This window comes from Toxorhynchites rutilus, chromosome 2, assembly GCF_029784135.1.
Source record: "Toxorhynchites rutilus septentrionalis strain SRP chromosome 2, ASM2978413v1, whole genome shotgun sequence".
In the NCBI taxonomy this organism is placed as follows: domain Eukaryota; kingdom Metazoa; phylum Arthropoda; class Insecta; order Diptera; family Culicidae; genus Toxorhynchites; species Toxorhynchites rutilus.
Window position 1 is genome coordinate 118377034 of NC_073745.1, and position 18775 is coordinate 118395808.

The 18775-nt window shown below is 38.5% G+C and overlaps 1 protein-coding gene across 6 annotated transcripts in view; it reads left to right on the forward strand.

Annotated features, from left to right (window-relative positions):
* LOC129771134 (protein transport protein Sec16A) overlaps window positions 1–17684 on the forward strand; it is a 50245-nt gene extending 32561 nt beyond the window's left edge. For all 6 annotated transcript variants that reach the window (XM_055774516.1, XM_055774518.1, XM_055774514.1 and 3 more), the window contains 5 exons: window positions 10871–11082; window positions 11138–11228; window positions 11294–11624; window positions 11689–11858; window positions 16508–17684. In XM_055774516.1, coding sequence (XP_055630491.1) covers window positions 10871–11082; window positions 11138–11228; window positions 11294–11624; window positions 11689–11858; window positions 16508–16561 — 858 coding nt within the window. In that variant the 3' untranslated portion in view covers window positions 16562–17684. The remainder of the gene's footprint in view (window positions 1–10870; window positions 11083–11137; window positions 11229–11293; window positions 11625–11688; window positions 11859–16507) is intronic.
* Window positions 17685–18775: the final 1091 nt, after the last annotated feature.

Consider the following 18775-nt stretch of genomic DNA (forward strand, 5'->3'; position numbering starts at 1 on the left):
CTTGAGAAAACGAGTTACCGCTAGTAATAATTTCGCTAGAACATTTGCTATAGATGAACCCATATAAAATAAACGTTTTTCAAAACAATTGATGAATTGGTGGATGGTATACAGATAGAAAATGAAGTGCTGACATTGGTCTTTGTTGAAAACTACAATAATTTTCTAGACGGAACGAACGAACGTGATGAATTATAGAGGTTTTAAACTTTTCAGTTCATTCGCCTCTAGTCTAGACGGAACGTTTCTGTCCATTTAAGTACAAATGTAGTTTTAAGCACAATTGTTATTTTATTGTGATTTCTTCCAATGGCTTACTCATTTACCTTAGCATCATAATTTGGGAAAATCGATTCCATGACTTAATGTATTTCAAGGAAGCCACAAACATCCTTTTAAAGGCTTTTGCTTTGAGTATTTTTTCCGTCCAATCAACGCTTAAACTGCTTACCTTAAGGTTTTACAGATCATTTCTATACTAAAATGAATTTGGTGTCAATGAGTAAATTAGTTATCTAACTTTGGATACTACTAAGATATACTAAAACAACTATACAGTAGTATGCAGCTCGTTGCATAAAATTCTTTCTAATTCATGCATTTGGGGTTGAGGGAAGCTGCTTTGAAAAGAAAAGTTCGTCTGTTGCTTGGACCATGTCCATTTTTGGTGAAAGGAGAAATGCAGTTGGTCAGAAAGCGTTTTCCAATGTTAGTTAGTTGACTATATTCATGTGACGTATCTATAAAACAGAACAAAAACCAATGTTTCGTTCAGAACCTTAACCCTGTAACTACAGTGTTTTTCATAGCGGTTATATTCATCCGGTCCGACCAAGTTAAACTTTTTCTCGTCTGAGAGAATCACGTGTGAGAATTTCAGTAGAATCTATTTTAAGTGATTTGAACGCATAATTTAATTAATTTAATTAAATTAATTTAATTCATTTTAATTAAAAAGCAACCATGAAGAAGCACAATATTAAAGAAATTTGTCATACCGTTTTCCAATCTTGCTTCTGTGTGTCGTGGTAGTAAGCGTGGTGCATTAAGCATTTTTGAACGGATTTCACTGCACTGTCGTCAGGCATCCTCGCGACATGTCCGGCCAGGTGTACAATGGGAATCGCGACTTTCGCCAGGTGTACAATGGGAATCTCTCCAAGTAGTGCCTGTAGCTCGTGGTTCATACCACTCTCCTGCGCCACTCTCCGTTCTCCGTTTGTACTCCACCAAAACTAGTCCGCAGCACTTTCCGCTCAAAGACGGCCAGAGCGCGTATGTCCTCCGTGAGCAGCGTCACAGTCTCGAGTCCATAAAGGACCACTGGTCTTATTAAGGTTTTGTACACCGTTAGCTTTGTGCGACACCGTATTCTCCTTGACCGAAGCGTCTTGCGGAGCACAAAGTATGCACGATTTCCAGCTTGAACACGTCGTTGGATCTCTTTCGTGGTTTTTTATGTCGGTGGTGATCAGAGATTCCAAGTACACGAATTTTTCAACCACTTCCAGTTCATCGCCGTACACTGTCACTGTCCGTGGGAGGCTCACCGTTTTCTCCTTTGAGCCTCTTCCCACCATGTACTTGGTTTTTGACGCATTAATTAGTAGTCCCACCCTACTGGCCTCCGCTTTTAGTCTGGCGTAGTTTGCCTCAGCCGTCGCAAAGTTTCTTGTTATTCATTCAATATCATCTTCGAAGCCCAGGAGTTGGGTACTTTTGTTGAAAATCGCGCTCCTCGTTTCGGTGCCCGCACGTCGGATTACACCCTCGAGGGCTATATTCAATAGAATACAGGATAGTCCATCCCCTTGCCTTAAACCTCTGCGTGATTCAAAAGGGCTCGAGAGTGCCCCCGAAACACGCACGTAGCACATAACTCGCTCCAAGGTAGCTTTGATCAGCCGTGTCAGTTTGTCCGGAAAACCGTAGTCGTGCATGATCTGCCATAGCTGTTCTCGATCGACTGTATCATAAGCTGCCTTAAAGTCTATGAATATGTGATGAGTGGTCACATTGTACTCCCGTCATTTCTGGAGGATTTGTCGGAGGGCAAAAATCTGGTCCTTGGTGGCGCTGGTCCTCATGAAGCCCGCTTGGTACTGCCCTACGAAGCCTTTGGCTATCGGGGATAGACGACGTGTTAGAATCTGGGAGAGCGTTATGCCGCGGTAGTTGCCGCCCTCAAACCGATCGTCCTTTTATAGATGGAGCAAACAATACCCTATCCATTCTTCCGGTAATTTCTCCTCCTCCCAAATCCTGGATATTACCCAATGAAGTGCCGTTGTCAGTGTATTTTTACCGTGTTTATAGAGTTCGGCCGGAAGTCGGTCTTTTCCAGCGGCTTTATATGCCTTCAGCAGCCCGATTTCTCGCTGGATATCCTAGAGATCGGGGGCTGCGACATCATTATCGTTTGAAGGCACCCCCAGGTAGTTTTCCATTACGCCTCCATCTGCTATCCCGCCATTGAGGTGCTTATCGAAGAAATGCTACCACCTGTCGACTACCTCACGCTCGCTTGTAATCAGGTTTCCTTCCTGTAGCTTCCTGTAGGTGTGTAGCTCTTACGAGATTGATTCACCTTCTCATAGAACTTGCGCGTATCATTAGCCTGAAATAGTTGTTCTAATTCGTCACGATCCCTGTTCTCCTGCTGGCGCTTTTTTCGCCTCAGTATCGTGGTCAACTTATTCCGCGCTCGTCGATATTTGGTCAAATTCTCCCTCGTGGCAATGCTTTGATAGTTTTTCCAAGCTGTTTTTTTTTCTCTCCATCGCTTTCTGGCACTCTCCGTCGAACCAGTCGTTTCTTGGGCTCGTAGTTTTCTCACCTAGTACCGCGGTTGCGGTCTCTTCGATTGCAGATCTAATCTTACTCCAGCGGTCTTCGAGATTCGAAGCATTTAGCTCCCCAGAGCAGGGTAGTGCCTCATCCAACAGGCGCGCGTAATTGTCGGCAGCTTGCGGGTCTTCCAACTGCCGAATGTGCCGTGAGTTGTAAGCTCTCGATAGTTTTGAGCGCACATGTACTCCTACTAGGTAATGATCCGAGTCAATATCAGCACCGCGCAGGAAGCGTACGTTAGTGATGTTTGAGAAAAATCGGCCTTCGATGAGGACGTGGTCCATTTGATTTGTTGTATGTTGGTCAGGTGATCTCCAAGTGGCCTTATGGATATCCTTGCGGGGGAAGTATTAATTAACTTGCCCAAAAAATCAAAAATTGGATTGCTTCTCCATTGCATTTATGAAACGATTCGCTTCATAAACGCAACGAAAATTTCTGGAGTCTGGCTGGGATGTGCTATCCTATCAGCTAAGCTAACCGGATATTGCATCTACAGATTATCACAGGTTCATGTCCCTGCAACATTCACTTAAGGTGAAGAACTTCTACTCTATCGACAAGATAAAAAAAGTACCTTGAATAGTTTTCTACGAGATTAGAAACATATTCTGGAAGGAAAACCAAAGCCAAATTACAGCTTTTTTGAAAACCGGGCATCTTGGGGCTCCCGTAATGTGGTTATACGTTTATCTACTGTACAACATTTCGGTGCAGACATTTCGATGGCTTGCTACTAAGTCTCACCCGTCTCACCACATCTCATTCAGAGCTTCGACCTTTCGGGCCCTTGCAGTTTTTCACTATATGACCAAAGCACATGTACTTGAAGCGCCTTACTGTTTGTTCGGTAACTCTAAGGGAGTATATCGTCACCCTACTTTGGTTTTACCAGACTCGAGCATCGGCAGTTTTATTGCTGTTATTATTGCTTTCAGCTCGGCTTCTGTCGTGATATCGTGCAGGAAGTTGCACACGACAACGATTTTTTGTGGTAGGGCTCTCACCTTAGCCGTTCTCCTGACAATTTCTCGACGAGTTTTTTATGGAATTTTTAATCGTTGAGATAAAAAAATATGGGAGATGGTTTTGAAAAGTTATTATTTCGATCTGAAGGACAATTGATGCTTCGGTCGGTAGCTCTGTGTGTACTATAAGCTACTAAAACCGGGTAAAATCTCATAATCTCATAATACAGATCGCTACCGGCTAAACCCTTAACTAGGCAACGTTATCGCACCCGCCGTATTCTCCAGACCCGGCCCCGTCTAATTATCATCTTTTTGCTTCAATGAGTCATACACTTCCAAACATACACTTCCAAACCTTCGCTGGTTATGAAGATGTTGAAAAATATATCGGCGAATAGTTTTCGTCGAAACAAATAAGTTTTATTGGAAAAGAATCCACAATTTGCCTGAGAGATGGCCGAAATGTGTAGAATCAAACGGGGGTTACTTTGAACAAAAATATTTTGAGATTCTCCTGAAAATAATGTGTTTTCTTCATCGAAAAAAGGGAACAATTTCAACTCGCAAGATGAACCATTGGCTTACGTGGATACTGGTTTAGTTTCTAAACTATTGTCTTAGTCTACTAAAGCTTCGAAGGAAAACGATTTTCTAACCCCTAATATTTTCATCTATTACACATACACTAGGGTGGCAATGGATGTATGGAAAGAAAATCATCATCGAATTTTAAAAAAATGGCCTATGCTAAATTTCAGCTCAATTGGACATGATTTAGGTGTGCCTCGAAGCGTTCAAAGTTTTAATTTCCTCGATCCTCGAAAATCTTTCAAATCAAAACCTTGAGCGTTTTGAGGCACCCCTAAATCATGTCCGATTGAGTTGAAATTATGCACAGGTCATTTTTTGGCATTTTTGTACATGGTCGGTTCTTTAAATTCGATGATTTTTTTCCAACCCTCATTGCATCTCTCCAATAAACAAAATGTACATGGTCGGTTTTTGAAATTTGACATGACCATTTTCGCTCCCACCCTACACATCAAACAAAACAAAATTGTAAGAGATTCCGAAACTTTTAACTTTCAAATGATGTATATCTCATCTCAAGGTGCTCGTTCAATACAAAGCTATAGAGTTTCAATAATCACTAAGAAAATCTCGATGTTGCAGTGCAGTTATTGTAGATTGTAGTTCATTGTAGTTGGTATTAACTAATGGTTATGGTCGTACAACTCGTAGCTAGTTGCGAGTATCTCGGGTTCAAAATTGATTGACCATCTTTCGTACATTGGATGTACAAGTTTTGCTGTGGCTCTGATTCTCTCTCCTGGGTGCTCAGCGTCATTATCTGTGCCAATTTAACACAGAAAGTAGGTTTGCGTAGTACAGGCCTCAAAATCTTTTCTTTAAATACCTTAGTCTCATATCTTTACAGGAAGTGTTAGTGCCTAGTTTGTTTAATCTCTAAATCTCATAATACAAATCTTTAGGGTTTATTAATAATTTTCTTCCATTAATTTTATATGTAGTTCTAGATTTTAGCTTATGTCGTTACATACTATTCATTTTGTTTTTGGAAATTGTTTTTGTATTGTTATAATTTTATATATTATTCTCTGAAATATACTACTGTTCACTACAACTTTTCTTCAATTATTTAACTAACATAACAATAAGTTACACACACTCATTTTCTCTCTGGTCATGTTTGCTCCCTGTTTATATGTTATCGGTTTCTCTTCCATTCTGTTGTAATGCATTCATGCGTAATTTGTCAGATTATTGGGCGTTTTTGTACTATTAGGTATGTAGATAAAATGTTGAGTTGAGAGAGATGTTCTCGTTGAGCTATATATTGTGTACTATGAAAACAGGAACTGGAATAATCACATGCATACAAGTTAAGTGGTCGCGTATTTGGGCAGATTTTTAAAAAATTTTAAAACGAGCTACACCGTTTAACTTTCAGACCAATAATTATTGTCTTCATTCTTCGATACTCAATTCTACCCTACACTTCCTAAATGAATCTGCTGACCTATCAATATTATACCTGTCGATTCCTGTCCAAGGGTCGTTCGCCGTCGTTGTCGTTGTCCGGATTTTTATTGATGAGTTGGGTGACCTAGTTGAGGCTGTTGTCCATCGGCGGAATTCTGATGATGCTGCTTGAGGATAATGCCCGTTGTTTCGGTGTCAATGAAGTACTAATTGCTAACGTGGTCCAAATAATGATTGACTAATGTTTGGCGGTGGTTCGGTATTGTTGCCAACTGGGTTCATGCTGATGGTTTCGTTGGTAACTTACATATTCAGGAAACAAATTAAAAATGAAGGCGTGGAGTTAATTAGAATTTTCGTTTTTCCAGAGCCAGGTGTGTTTTTCAACCAACTAACGTATGAGATATTGATTTTGCAGTTTGGCAGTAAATGCTAAAGTCATATATAGAGGATACACAAGAAAAATGAGACTAGACATTCTGTTAATGTTCAAACAATCATAACTCCTCAAAAAATTTAGATGCATCTGGTGGAAAAATGGAGCTTAAATATACGTTCGGAAAATGCGGTATATCCGCTAAGCCACCTCAAGGTCAGAAACAGATTAAACTATAAACCCACAACATTGAATCTCACTTGTAGGGAAAATTTTGTACCAGAAACTACTATATCGAACCTAACTCTTAATACACTTGCCTATTAGAAGGCGCTAGAACACTCAGCAGAGTAGTGAAATCAATCGATGCGTGACCGACCGGAACGTTTGCATTTAAATCGTAGACTATGGGGTTAATGTAACTAGATAAATTTTCCCGTCCAAAGCATCTGCATAGTTATGTTTTTCGATGAGTGGTGACTATTTGAACATTGACGAAATTTTGCTAGTCTCAATCTTTTTGCCTGTCCTCTGTAGAAACATTGAAGGGAAATGTTCTACTCTATCCGGGTTATTCTTTAGGCGTTGCTGATTTGAATCAATGGCATACGACCTGGCTGACTTGGTATTACTAAGATGACCCAGTCTTGACGAACAAAAGTATGGACCAGCTATGCTTTTATGTGTGCTGAAGGGTGAAAGACGAAAAATACTTTTTTCGAGGGTTTTGAAATGTTTGGGTGTATGGAACTTATGCCACTTTTTCTCTCAGACTCAACGTCAGCTTGGAATTGTACCAAAAAAAGTCCAAACGATGCAAACAATCGAACCAAGGCCGGCTGAAATTTAAGGATGTTTTACATGACCACGCTTTCCACATTGATACGGTCGAACAATTGGTGGCGTGATATTTTACAATGAAAGGCACGACTTAACTTAACTGAGCTTACTTATCAATTAGGCATATCTTTATATTCAAATTGTCTCTTTTATACGTTCTACTTATAATTATCTTCTTACAAATGGTCGGTGTTAAGTCAGACCGGACCATGTGAATGCTCTGCAATTTTCAAAGCATTTAATTTTTTCGTTCAATATTGTTCTCAGAAATGTTAGCTACTCTCTGGCAATATTTTGACGTATGATAGTTGTAAAAAACATCAAGTATCATGCCAAAAAAGGCAGTTATTTGACTGCCTATACGTACATGGTCCACTCTGACTGAACCAAATGAAGCCTTTTTTACTGGTTCACTATGACTGAACAATTTCGATATATTTCTCAATCAATTAACAGTTGTGAGTCAAAGTGTGTCATTCTACTATGAAAATTACAGCGAGAAGGATTGTGGAGTTGGAACTGCATAAACATTTGTTTGCGTTCAGCATAATAGTCTCGGCCATCTACTACTGGTATGAATATGATTGCACGGCAAACATGCCAAACTTCCCATTTTCAATCATCTTAGACAGTATTCGTCAATAGAATCGTCAAATTTGAAATCATTGTCATCGCTACAGCCTAAATCACACTCTGAAATAGTACATTTTGCGATCATTCACACTGAAGACCCGCATTTTTCACTGATCTGTTCAGTCAGTCTGTTCACCAAGTTTATTTTTTAATATACTCTAAATGTGCACATTTTACACTGGTCCCCTCTGACTTAACACCGACCAAATGAGCTTAAGTTTAAGTGGGAGAAGTGAGAGAAAGGAGAGAGCTGTATACGCCCTACGACAGTTTAGTACAAGTTTAGCGCGAAGGAAATCACAATATATTTCGGTTAGTGAAAGAGAGTGAGTGAGTGAAAGGATTGGGTTTGGTAATGCTCGTCTGATAGATTGGGAATAGATGTGGGAAAGTTAATTTATGGTGCATATTTAATTTATGGCCGAAATTCTTTTACAACATAACCTCTAGTGCTGTTGCGCAAATGCGTGAGAATATTACACCACATTATAAAATGAATTTGGATCTTAAAAGTATACATGGAAAGTGAGTAATAAGGGGAGCATAAACGTGAACCTGTAACTTTTTCTCGACGTGCACCGTGTATGTGGTGAAGAATGTGAAAAGGGATAATGCGTGCTTATTTGCAATGTGTCTCATGTTTCGTTCTCTCATATTGCTGTGACACATATATAGGGTTGGGGAAAAATAAATGTCGTATTTCTGATCGAAATTTGACGCTTTATTTAACATACTTAAAATTATCCAATTAAAGTCAAATATGCGCAGTTTTGCTCGCAAACTTGTTGCCATTTAGAAAGCCACTTCATTATCCCGCCCTTATGAAATCAAAAAATTCAGACAGCATGTCTTCGCAAGCCTCATTTTAGACCAACTTAGTATCACCAAGAGCGTTTTGCATGGACCGGAAGAGATGATAATCACTTGGAGCCAGGTCCGGACTGGGTGCAATAGCACATCCCATCAGAGCTCCCGTAGCCTCTGGCGGGTCATCAAGGATGTGTGAGGCCGAGCGTTGTCCTGGTGGAAAACAACACCATTCCTATTGATCATTACTGGCCGCTTCTGATCAATCGCCTGCTTCAAACAGTCAAGCTGCTCACAGTAGAGAATCGAGTTGAGCGTCTGGCCATAGTTGAGCAACTCATAGTGGATGATTCCCTTCCAATCCCACCAAACACACAGCAAAATCTTCCAGGCCGTCAATCCGGGCTTGGCGATGGTTTGGGCCGGCTCACCGCGCTTCGACCACGACTTTTTTCGCTTTAGGTTGTCGTACGTGATCCACTTTTCATCACCAGTCACCATCTTCTTTAAAAATGGGTAGAATTCGTTCCGTTTCAGCAGTGCATCGCAGGCATTGATTTGGTCTAAAAAAATTTTTTTTGCGTCAACTCGTGTGGCACATACACTCAGCTTTTTTGAAATCCAATCTTCTGCAAATGGTTCCAAACGGTTTCATGGTCTATACCCGGTTCCTGGCCAATCGAGCGAGTGCTCACATGCCGGTCTACTTGGATGATTTCAACGATTTTATCGGTTTCCACGACGATTGGCCTACCAGTACGGGGTGTATCTTTGACAGCCACTACACCAAAACGAAATCGATCAAACCAGCGCTGTGCTGTGCGAATCGTTACAGTTACAGTTACAGTTACACGAATTTTTTCGGCCGCCTTCGTTTTACCTTGCAGATAGTAAAAACGTAAAATATGGCGAATTTCTTGCTTGGTGAACTCCATTTTTGACGCGCTATAACTTGAGACTGAAAAGGACAATCATAACACTGTCAAAACGACACTTGTGGCATAGATTGTCGTCTTTAAATAGCCGTATAGTATGACCCGATGCAATAAATACAACACAAGATATGTTTAAGTGTTGCCATATATTGACAATATACGACATTTCTTTTTCCCCAACCCAATATTATACACAAATTCGCCGCTCGTTTGAGTAAATGTTGTACCAGTATGGGAGGGTAGCACATTATTTGTTATTTTTAAGCTCATTTAATGTTATGAATCAGGATGTCAAAAGATGTGCTAAAAATTAATCTTGGGTGTACATCATCCTCAGAAGATCAACCTAGTCAATAATAACCATCGTAAAATGTACCACTTCTTCGTCTACGGTCATGATTCATTTTAAATCTATTAGGTTGTGAGAATAGTTCGTGCTGGCACTGATGATGACCAAATCAAGACACTGATCAAGAACAATCCTCGGCAAACGACATGTGAACAGATTCATTACAGACATTTGAAACCATCACTAATGTACATCTGGTGAAGCTTGATTCTATGGGTGGGGATGGACACGGATTTTGTCCATTTTCTCCATCTTATCGGTGACTCTCTCTTTCTCGCAATCCTCATTGTATCCTAGCATGCCGACACGCCACCATTTTCGCCCGATTTTACAAAAATTACACATCCATTGTATTTACTTCCCTACTTCACAAAATATTCCCTACTAAACAAATTTTCAAAAAAAAAAACATAATATTTAATAAAAAAAACCTAACTCAACGACATTTTATATATATTTCATCTGATTTCTAATTTTAACGTGTTCCGTGTTTCAAATCTCCTACATGGAATTACAAAATTTAGAAACCAGACAAACACAAAACCAGAAACCACTTTCAAATCTACTAAGCACAAGTATTATGACACATAATGTAGAAACGAAAATGATAGAGACTTAAAAATTGGAAACATTCTCTGGGTTGACATGTTTATGATGTATAGTTCACAACATACTGAACCTTACATCTATACCATTTACGTTGATTTCTCCGAACGAATCAATTCTATGAACGCATGTGAAATTTGAATTGTAGAGCTCTTTCTCGTTTTTCAACAAAACAATACGAATTCGAATGTCGTCCAGTGAGAAGTATCGATAGCGAACGAAATTTCAATCACAAATATTCATGTATTCAGTAGGAAAGATGCATGTATTATAATAATATAAATGAAGAAAAAGCCTTAGCCGAAACTAGAACTGAAAATATATGCATCACACGTTTGTGAAAAATAGCAAAAGCCCGTCTCAGTCTTTTGTATTCTATTTATGTTATTACAATACATTGAATTCGTTTTCTCTTATTTTATGTAATGGTTTTTTTCATCGAACGGACTCAATGCAACACATGCTGAATGATTGTTTATGATTATGCTCCTAATCACAGGTTCCACAGCCTACGATCTCGATGCCAAACTCCAACCGGTCGGGATATGATGATGAGAACCATAGAACGTCTACTCAGCATAGCCCTCATAGCGCTCACCCTCAGCAGCAGAAACATCAGGATCAAATTGGGGTTGAACAGTCGATCTCCGGTGATCCAACCAAGAGAGGTCCATCAAACAAGGATAGTAAACCAGCTGTCAATAGCCAAAGGTAATTCAGTCAACAAAGTGACATATCAAACAAGGTTTACACAACGTTGTTTCAGTGCCAATTCTGGTTGGTTCGGTGGGATATGGAATAAACTTTCATTGAAACCAAAAAATCAGATGATTCTACCGGACGACAAAAATCCAACCGTAAGTTGTTTATTCATTGTCGATCGAAATATATAACAAATTAGTCAACTGAAATAATAATTTAGATCGTGTGGGATCCCGAGAAAAAACGATGGGTGAATACGGAATCCGACGAGGCTGTTGAGGAAAGTTTTAAACCACCACCAAAAATGGCAGACCTAATGCCAACAAGTTCTGCTCCACCTCAGGCGTCAACTCCGATTTCTCATTCTATAGCAACAATCCCCTCACCAACTACATATGCGGCGGAACCATCGCCACATGTTGTTGAACCACCGTCTGAGCAACCGTTAACAATGAGCCAAGGAACCAACCAATCATCGACAACGAAAATAGGCGAACCGACGAAGGTTCCCACGTTGCAATCGAATATGTTTAAAATGCAGAGGAACAGAAGTGAGATACTATAGATACTGGTTTAAATCTCTGTTTTTAACCTTATTCTATTAATGTTTAACAGCTTTGAAAAAGTCTTATGTCGATGTGTTTAATCCCTCTGGTGCCGCTCCAAGTCGGCCTGCTGAACCTATTCTGGCCCCTAATATTCCGACAATGCATACACCCCAGGGTGGATTCTTCGTGCCTGGGCCGACGTCTGCTAGTGGGCCATCGATCGAAAATTCCGCTGAGGTAAATTGATCTGGCTGTTTTTGGTATATTCACAAAAGTTCGTCAAATGATAGCTCATGATTAGATAAGATGTTAATTTGATTTCCATACAGGAACAACATCTTAGATTTGGCACGAAATGATAACCTTAAACTAATATTAAATCATGATCAACTAGCGATAAAATTGGGCTCAATGTTACTAAATGTTCGACTGAATTTAGACTCAGGATGTTGCGTTTTGTGGCGCATCCCGTCAGCAATTAAGACTTGCTGCAGTGATTGGCCGATCCAATCTTTCGATTTGTAATCATAATCTAGCAATTACCTCGTCGCCTTTTTACGTAGACGAAAATGAAACAGACCGTCTTTCAGCAAATGAGTCCGTAATTCTTCGTTATGTATTAATTGATTATTTTCTATTTCTATTCTTCAATCTACAAAGTTCATTCGCCTTTAGTGTCTTATAAACGGTGGCACAACCGTTAAGGCAACGACATGTCTCTTAAGTCTCTTAAGAATAAGAACAGAACAGTTAATACTATGGAGACCCCCTATTTTATGTAGTGCGTTTCTATTAATTCACTCGTGATACGAAGGACATCAGGACATGGACATGCATATATACATGCATGGACAAGAGTTGGCAAAGTATCTTTATATGAGAGAGGGGAGAGGAGAGGTGGAGAGAACGATAGTGGTAGTAGAGATTAATAGAAGAAGAGAGAATAGTAGAAAGTGAAGTAGAAAAAAATAAGTAAAGAGAGAGAAAAAAGTAGAGCAAGAGGAGAATGAAAGAGAAGAGAGAGAGAGAGGAACGAAGAAATTAATGAGTGGGAGAGGTCAAGAGGAAGCAAGGCGAAATAGAAAGAGAAAGAGAGAGAGAAAGAGTGAGAGAGATAAAGAGTGAGAGAGAGAGATAAAGAAAGATACAAGATATAAAAAGCGAGAAAGAAAGAGAAAGAGTTAAAAAGAAAGATAGAAAGACAGAAAGGGATAAAGAGAAAAAGAGAGCAAGAGAGAAAGGGAGAGAGAAAAAGAAATGGAAAGAGAAAAAAAAAGATATATTATAGTCTGCTCACTCCCACAACAATCCACGTTAAAATCGTAATATTAATATAATTTTCATAAGTAATTTACTGTATTGAGTCCCAGTGGCACGGTGTCGACGTCTGATGGCGTCTGGACACCATTATAATATAAAGGTGTCTTCATAAACAATTTTTGTTTTAGATTTTTTTAACCACCTGCAAAAAAAGTGTTTTTCATTTAAATGGAATACTAATTTGATGCGAAAAGTCAATTTTTATTCATATTTTCAATTTTAAAAACGGGTTCATTCCTAAACCTGAAAATCAGTTATTCTTTGATGCTCCCCTAAGCTAGTGAACGAAGCTCAATGCCGCCAACGCGAATATCCAGTCTAACAATCGCGATGAAATCGTGGCGTTTTAAAACCGCTCAATAGGCTGTTTCTCTTCTCTGTGATGAATTGCACGGTACTTCATCAGTTGTTGGGTTGAGCATCAGTAAACTCATTTCTATCCGACAACATAGTTATGAGACGTTGCGCTTGGAAAAAATCTTTTTCATTTGTACTTTTTCTTTCAAAAATCTGTACCAAAAATAGGGATCATCGAGAATATTCGTGGCAGAAAAAAAATTGTTTTCTTAGCATGAAAAAATATTTATTCATTTTCTACAATACATTACATTTACTTACTAACTTCATATTTAGATTTACTTACTACAAATACTACATTTTCCGTAAATGTACATTAACATTTGCAAGCCTCGAATTACTCGTGCGTTTGATGATGCTTGTACATAATCTTTCTAAATTTAGATTGCATATTATCATTCAATAATATTTTCGATCTACCGCCACTATGTCCAATCAAATCTTTTGATCTTAAAATTGTGTTTATCGTGTCGTTGCTATACCGAAGCTTATTTTTGTTCTGATAATAATAAAAAACCGTATGCCGAGGAGTGAGGCATAGTGATATCGTTAGAAACAAAAGCTTTCCGTCGCCGGAAAGCGAGCGAATCATTAATTCTTTAAGGTATCCAATTTTTGTTCAGCAATGCTGTAAATGTTTGATTTCTGAAACAGTGATTTCCTTCCTAGCAATTTTACTTTTAGGGCACGGAATTCGTTCTCCATGTCTTGTAAAACCCCATCGGTTCTACGTTGATGCTTGTTAAATTGGAAAAGTTTCTAGGATTAAACAATGCAGAAGCCTTGAGCGTCGGATCATTAAAATAGGCTCTTTCTCAATTGCTTGATCAGTTCCACGAAAAAACCGCCATTTATTGTTCTGATAGTCTCTTCTGCTGCCATCCAAACACAAGCATCACAAGCAAGTAGCATTGAACATTAAAAGATTTTTCAGCTCTCTATGTGGAATCGCGAATTCAGGTTTTTCAACCTGGAACATACAATTCAATTTGTTGACCTCGGGAAGAATCTACTCCAGAAAAGCAACAGAAGTTTTGTAATTGAATCTTTGAAGGAAGCAGTCTGATTTTTGTCACAGTTTGTGGAATATTTTTCATCTGTACTAATTCTCTAAAAAATCTCTATCTCTAAAATATGTGTTGCATAGAAAAATCTGTTGAAAAAAATTACGCAGTACAGAACCTGGTAGGACCTCAAATTACTCATTTGTTTGATGACTGTTATATGCACTCTTGCTAAACTTTGCATCAGTTATCACCGATTTTTGTCCAGCAGAGATTTTCTTTACGGAGCAATTTCATATTTAGGGACGGCATTCATTCTCTGTCATAAAAACCTGAAAACGCTTCCAATACGTCTTTGATGCTTATTAGATAGGGAATGTTTTTGGGGTTTTACATTGCAGCTGCCTTGAGGAACCAATAATCGAAATAAAATCTGTGTACTATCTGTTTTACCAATTCCACGTGTTATTAATTTATCACTTCAGTAAATCTGTACCTATCTATACTTTTGTACAAAAATCTATAAAGGTACAGAAAGAATCTCTACAAAAAAAAAAATGAAAAAGTCTGTATTTTTTCAGATAAATCTGTACTTGTGGCAACACTGGTTTCAACAGCTTTAGGTACCAGATACAACATCTTGTGTTGTATCTCGATATTGTACGTTTCGTCCTTCTGGGAGGAGCATTGGCATCTCAATTTGCGTCAGTTTAAGTACTTTGTTGAAATATCTATGCCATATAACATACCTTCAATGTATTCTGAATGGCAAGCTCTAGGATACGCGTGTCTACAGTGCAAGTCGGAAGAAATTTCTTTAACGGAAAATATCCCGACCAGAACGGGAATCGAACCCGAATCGAACCCGATTATCATCGGGCACGAGAGCACAGAAATGAGGAGTCTCCGTAGCAATTTATTGAACGAACTATCGTAGGTTCAATCCCAAGACCTTCTTTTTGTTGATTTTCTTATTGGCCTTTTTCAAGGCTAGAGACGAATGAACTTTTGAGTTAAAAATCTTTATAATAGAAAATAACGAAAAATTATAAGTTTGTAGTTCGAGCCGATAGTGTTCTTTTTCATTTTATTTCATTTTTTTTCATGTTTGTTGCTCTAATACGAAATCTGAACGAATGCTAGTGCTATTGTAAACTGCTTCAACAACCAACAACAGACATCACGCTCTAACCTATCCGAATTTGGTTGAAGGTCGCAGCAGAGTCGATTGCCGAATGTTTATAATGAATCTCCTGTTACTCAAGTTATTCAAGCCGGTTCAATATATTGCTGCGCACTTAATATAAATAAATATCTTCGTTCCTTTCGCTTCACATTCATTCGTTTCATAGCAGCTTATATTCAGAAGAAAGTTTTGCTGTTATATTCGAAACATACTTGCTGAAATAAATGAAAACAGTGAGATGAAAGATTATGCAGTAGGCCCACATGAGTAATAAATTCGCCGGCAATTGAGTTCGTGGTGAGGGTGACTGGTGCCGTGATAAGCATGACTGCTATGTTCTCCCAATCGAAATAAGACAGGGAGCAGTTCCAGTATGTGATGAGTTTGATCATGTCAGCTATTGCTGATCAATTGCCACGAGACGTCATGGAATAACCTTTGACTCTTCTTAAACGATACGATCGTCCCGAAACAGGCCCACAATCGTCGCGGTTTCGATGTGCAAGGTCCGGAAATGTTTGATGTAATTCTTTGTATCCAGTTTTGTTCGCGTTCATCTGCATTTACTTCATTCGTCAATATCGTACGAAGACTCCTCATCATCATTACGTTTAATAAACATAGCATTTTCTCTGATAACATGCTCTTTTAATTTAATTTTTTTGGCGATTACGAATGAAACTTTCAATGGAATAGTTGCGAATGTCCTTTCGCATTCGAAGTAAAGAATTTTGACGATGATAATGGATAGAGCCAGTCTAGTAGTTCCAATCGTCAATGAAAACTTCTGGTTCCATTGCAGTAATGAACGAAACAAAAACTAAAATGACTGGTTGAAGTGAAAGGAACAAGAAAAAATAACCTTGATTGGGATCGGATTTTCTGAATACAAACATGTGGATGCAGTATTGTATGTTTTGTGAATGCAGTATTTTATAATTTTTTTTCGTTAAACATAAACAAAAACAAACTCAATCTTGGTTCAGGTGGCAATAGAATTACATTTTTACATCTTCCAGGGCGGTCCACAGTTCTACAACCCTAATCAGTACGCTGGAGGATATCAGCAGTAAGCAGTTTTATCATATGAAAAAACAACTTCGTGTCAGGAAAAAGCGTATAATGAAAAGATGTGACAAAACAAATCAGAGAAAAAAATCGAGCGATATATTACTATGCTTTAAACAAGTAGATTCGATTTGTGTAAAACGCAAGCTATGAAACAGTAGAATGATTCAAAATCTCTTCGTTGTATTGTTTTTTTTGTATGTTTGGAAAGCAAAAAAAAAATCACTGAGGACTGTGCAATTTTTTTAGGAGCCCATAAAGAGAAATATTAGACAAATTATTCATTTGTGTCTTTGACTTTTTATGTACATGCTTTCACTGCTTCGTGTGTGATAGTTAAGGTGATGATAGTTTTGTTTAGTTAAATATTAGGTATGTATCATATAGGTTTGCATGTATTTTAGCGTCTAGTTTCGCAAAACTTCCTACATCTTATGAAAATAAATATTAGCTAGAAACAGTTCGTATCGGTTACCCATTTCATGCAATTACATTGTTCTTGTAGGATTTTTGGTTTCTAACATGGGGGATCATAGCTTTTGAGTTGATTTATTTCGAATTGCTCATTTTATTTATGTTATCGCATTGATAAATGGAAATATTGGATGATGACAAACTAAGACCTACTGCTAGCATTACAGTACACATGTGTTTAGATAGCTTGATTGTAAAGAGAATGTAATGTAAATTTGAAATGTTCTGATAATCCGTTCGTGAATTTGGTATGCTACGATGTAAGGATGTAAAAATAGAAAGACAACAGAAAATATCGACCTAGTATTGTTTAGTGTGCTTATTGCCTTTTTATTTTCATATTGATTTTGTGTTATTTTAGTTACACTATTATTCTTTGAACCATAGGTGCAAGTTTTTTTGTCAACACTGAAGTTAAACTTTGTGTTTATATTATTTAAATAAAACAAAAATAGTGTGATGGAGTGATGAAAACATACCGAGGATGATCATATTCATTGGTATTTTCACTGTATTAGATAGCACGTAATTGAGATAGTAGCTATCATTTTCCAATGATTGTATGCATAAAGAGGAAACTAACGGAGTCCAAATGTACATTTTCTTCACCAGAATATAGAGTATCAAAATAAATATCCATTATTCATTGAAGTACTTTTGATTTGGGGAAGCTGCTTGAACTAATGGGAATAATAGAGAAAGTATCCTATAGTACTTCACACCCGCTTGCAGCAAAGGGTGTGTCGACACTTTCAAACTTGCATAGCTTTCTTCACGATTGAGTGAAATTGACCAAGTTGTCCTCAATCTCTCTTCAGAATGTTTGTTTACATCCGCTCAGTTTTGCAGTTGTTGAGATTCCGGTCGAGATGGAAGAAAATCAGCAAACTGTTCGCGAAAGGATTTCATTCACTTACATGTAACAGCCTGGATTGTCGCATCGAGTCTTGGGAAAACTGATGAATATACATCATTCGACCGTCTCAAGGGCCCTACACTGTCCATGTTTGCATACTAATGGTGTTGGTGATTACGTCTCCTATGCAAACATGGGCAGTACAGAAGTCCCAGGAACGAATGACAGTGAACCAAAAGTCAGGAGCTGGACGAAAACCGGGAGTAACGCGCAAAAAAATTAAGAGAGCAGTTATTGCTCACCCAAAAAACTTGACTTGGCCAAAAAACTTGATGTTCCGCAAAGTTTCGTCCAGAGGGCCTAGAAACGATCCGTGTTGAAAACGTACAAAGTACAGAACTTTCCAAATCTGGACGAATGTCAGCAGAGTGTTGCAGAAACGCGCATCCGCAATCTACACGAAGACGGTAACGAAATTCCGGTGCTGCGTCATTCAAAATGAGACGTCAAAATTAATGCGGATTCTAACCAGTTAGCGAGATACGAATATTTTAGGGTAAGGACAAGATTGCTGTGGATGACTGTTTCAAAAGAAACTTTCGAAATACCTGTTTTGGTAGGACATATATACTTGGTTGTGGCAAACGGAATGTACCATACGTGACCAAAAGCACCCTTAAAGGTACGATATAAAAACAAGAGTGCCTCATGCTACTACTACGAGCCCGTGCAGGAGTAGAATGCGGCTGATTTCGTGGATTTTGTACCGAACATGAACACATCAAACTATTCTCCACTCCGTCCTATCGAAACCTATTGGGCCATGACGAAGCGTGAAACTCGGAAGATCGAAGAGAGGCGAAGGACAAAAAAGAAGGAAGTAGAATAA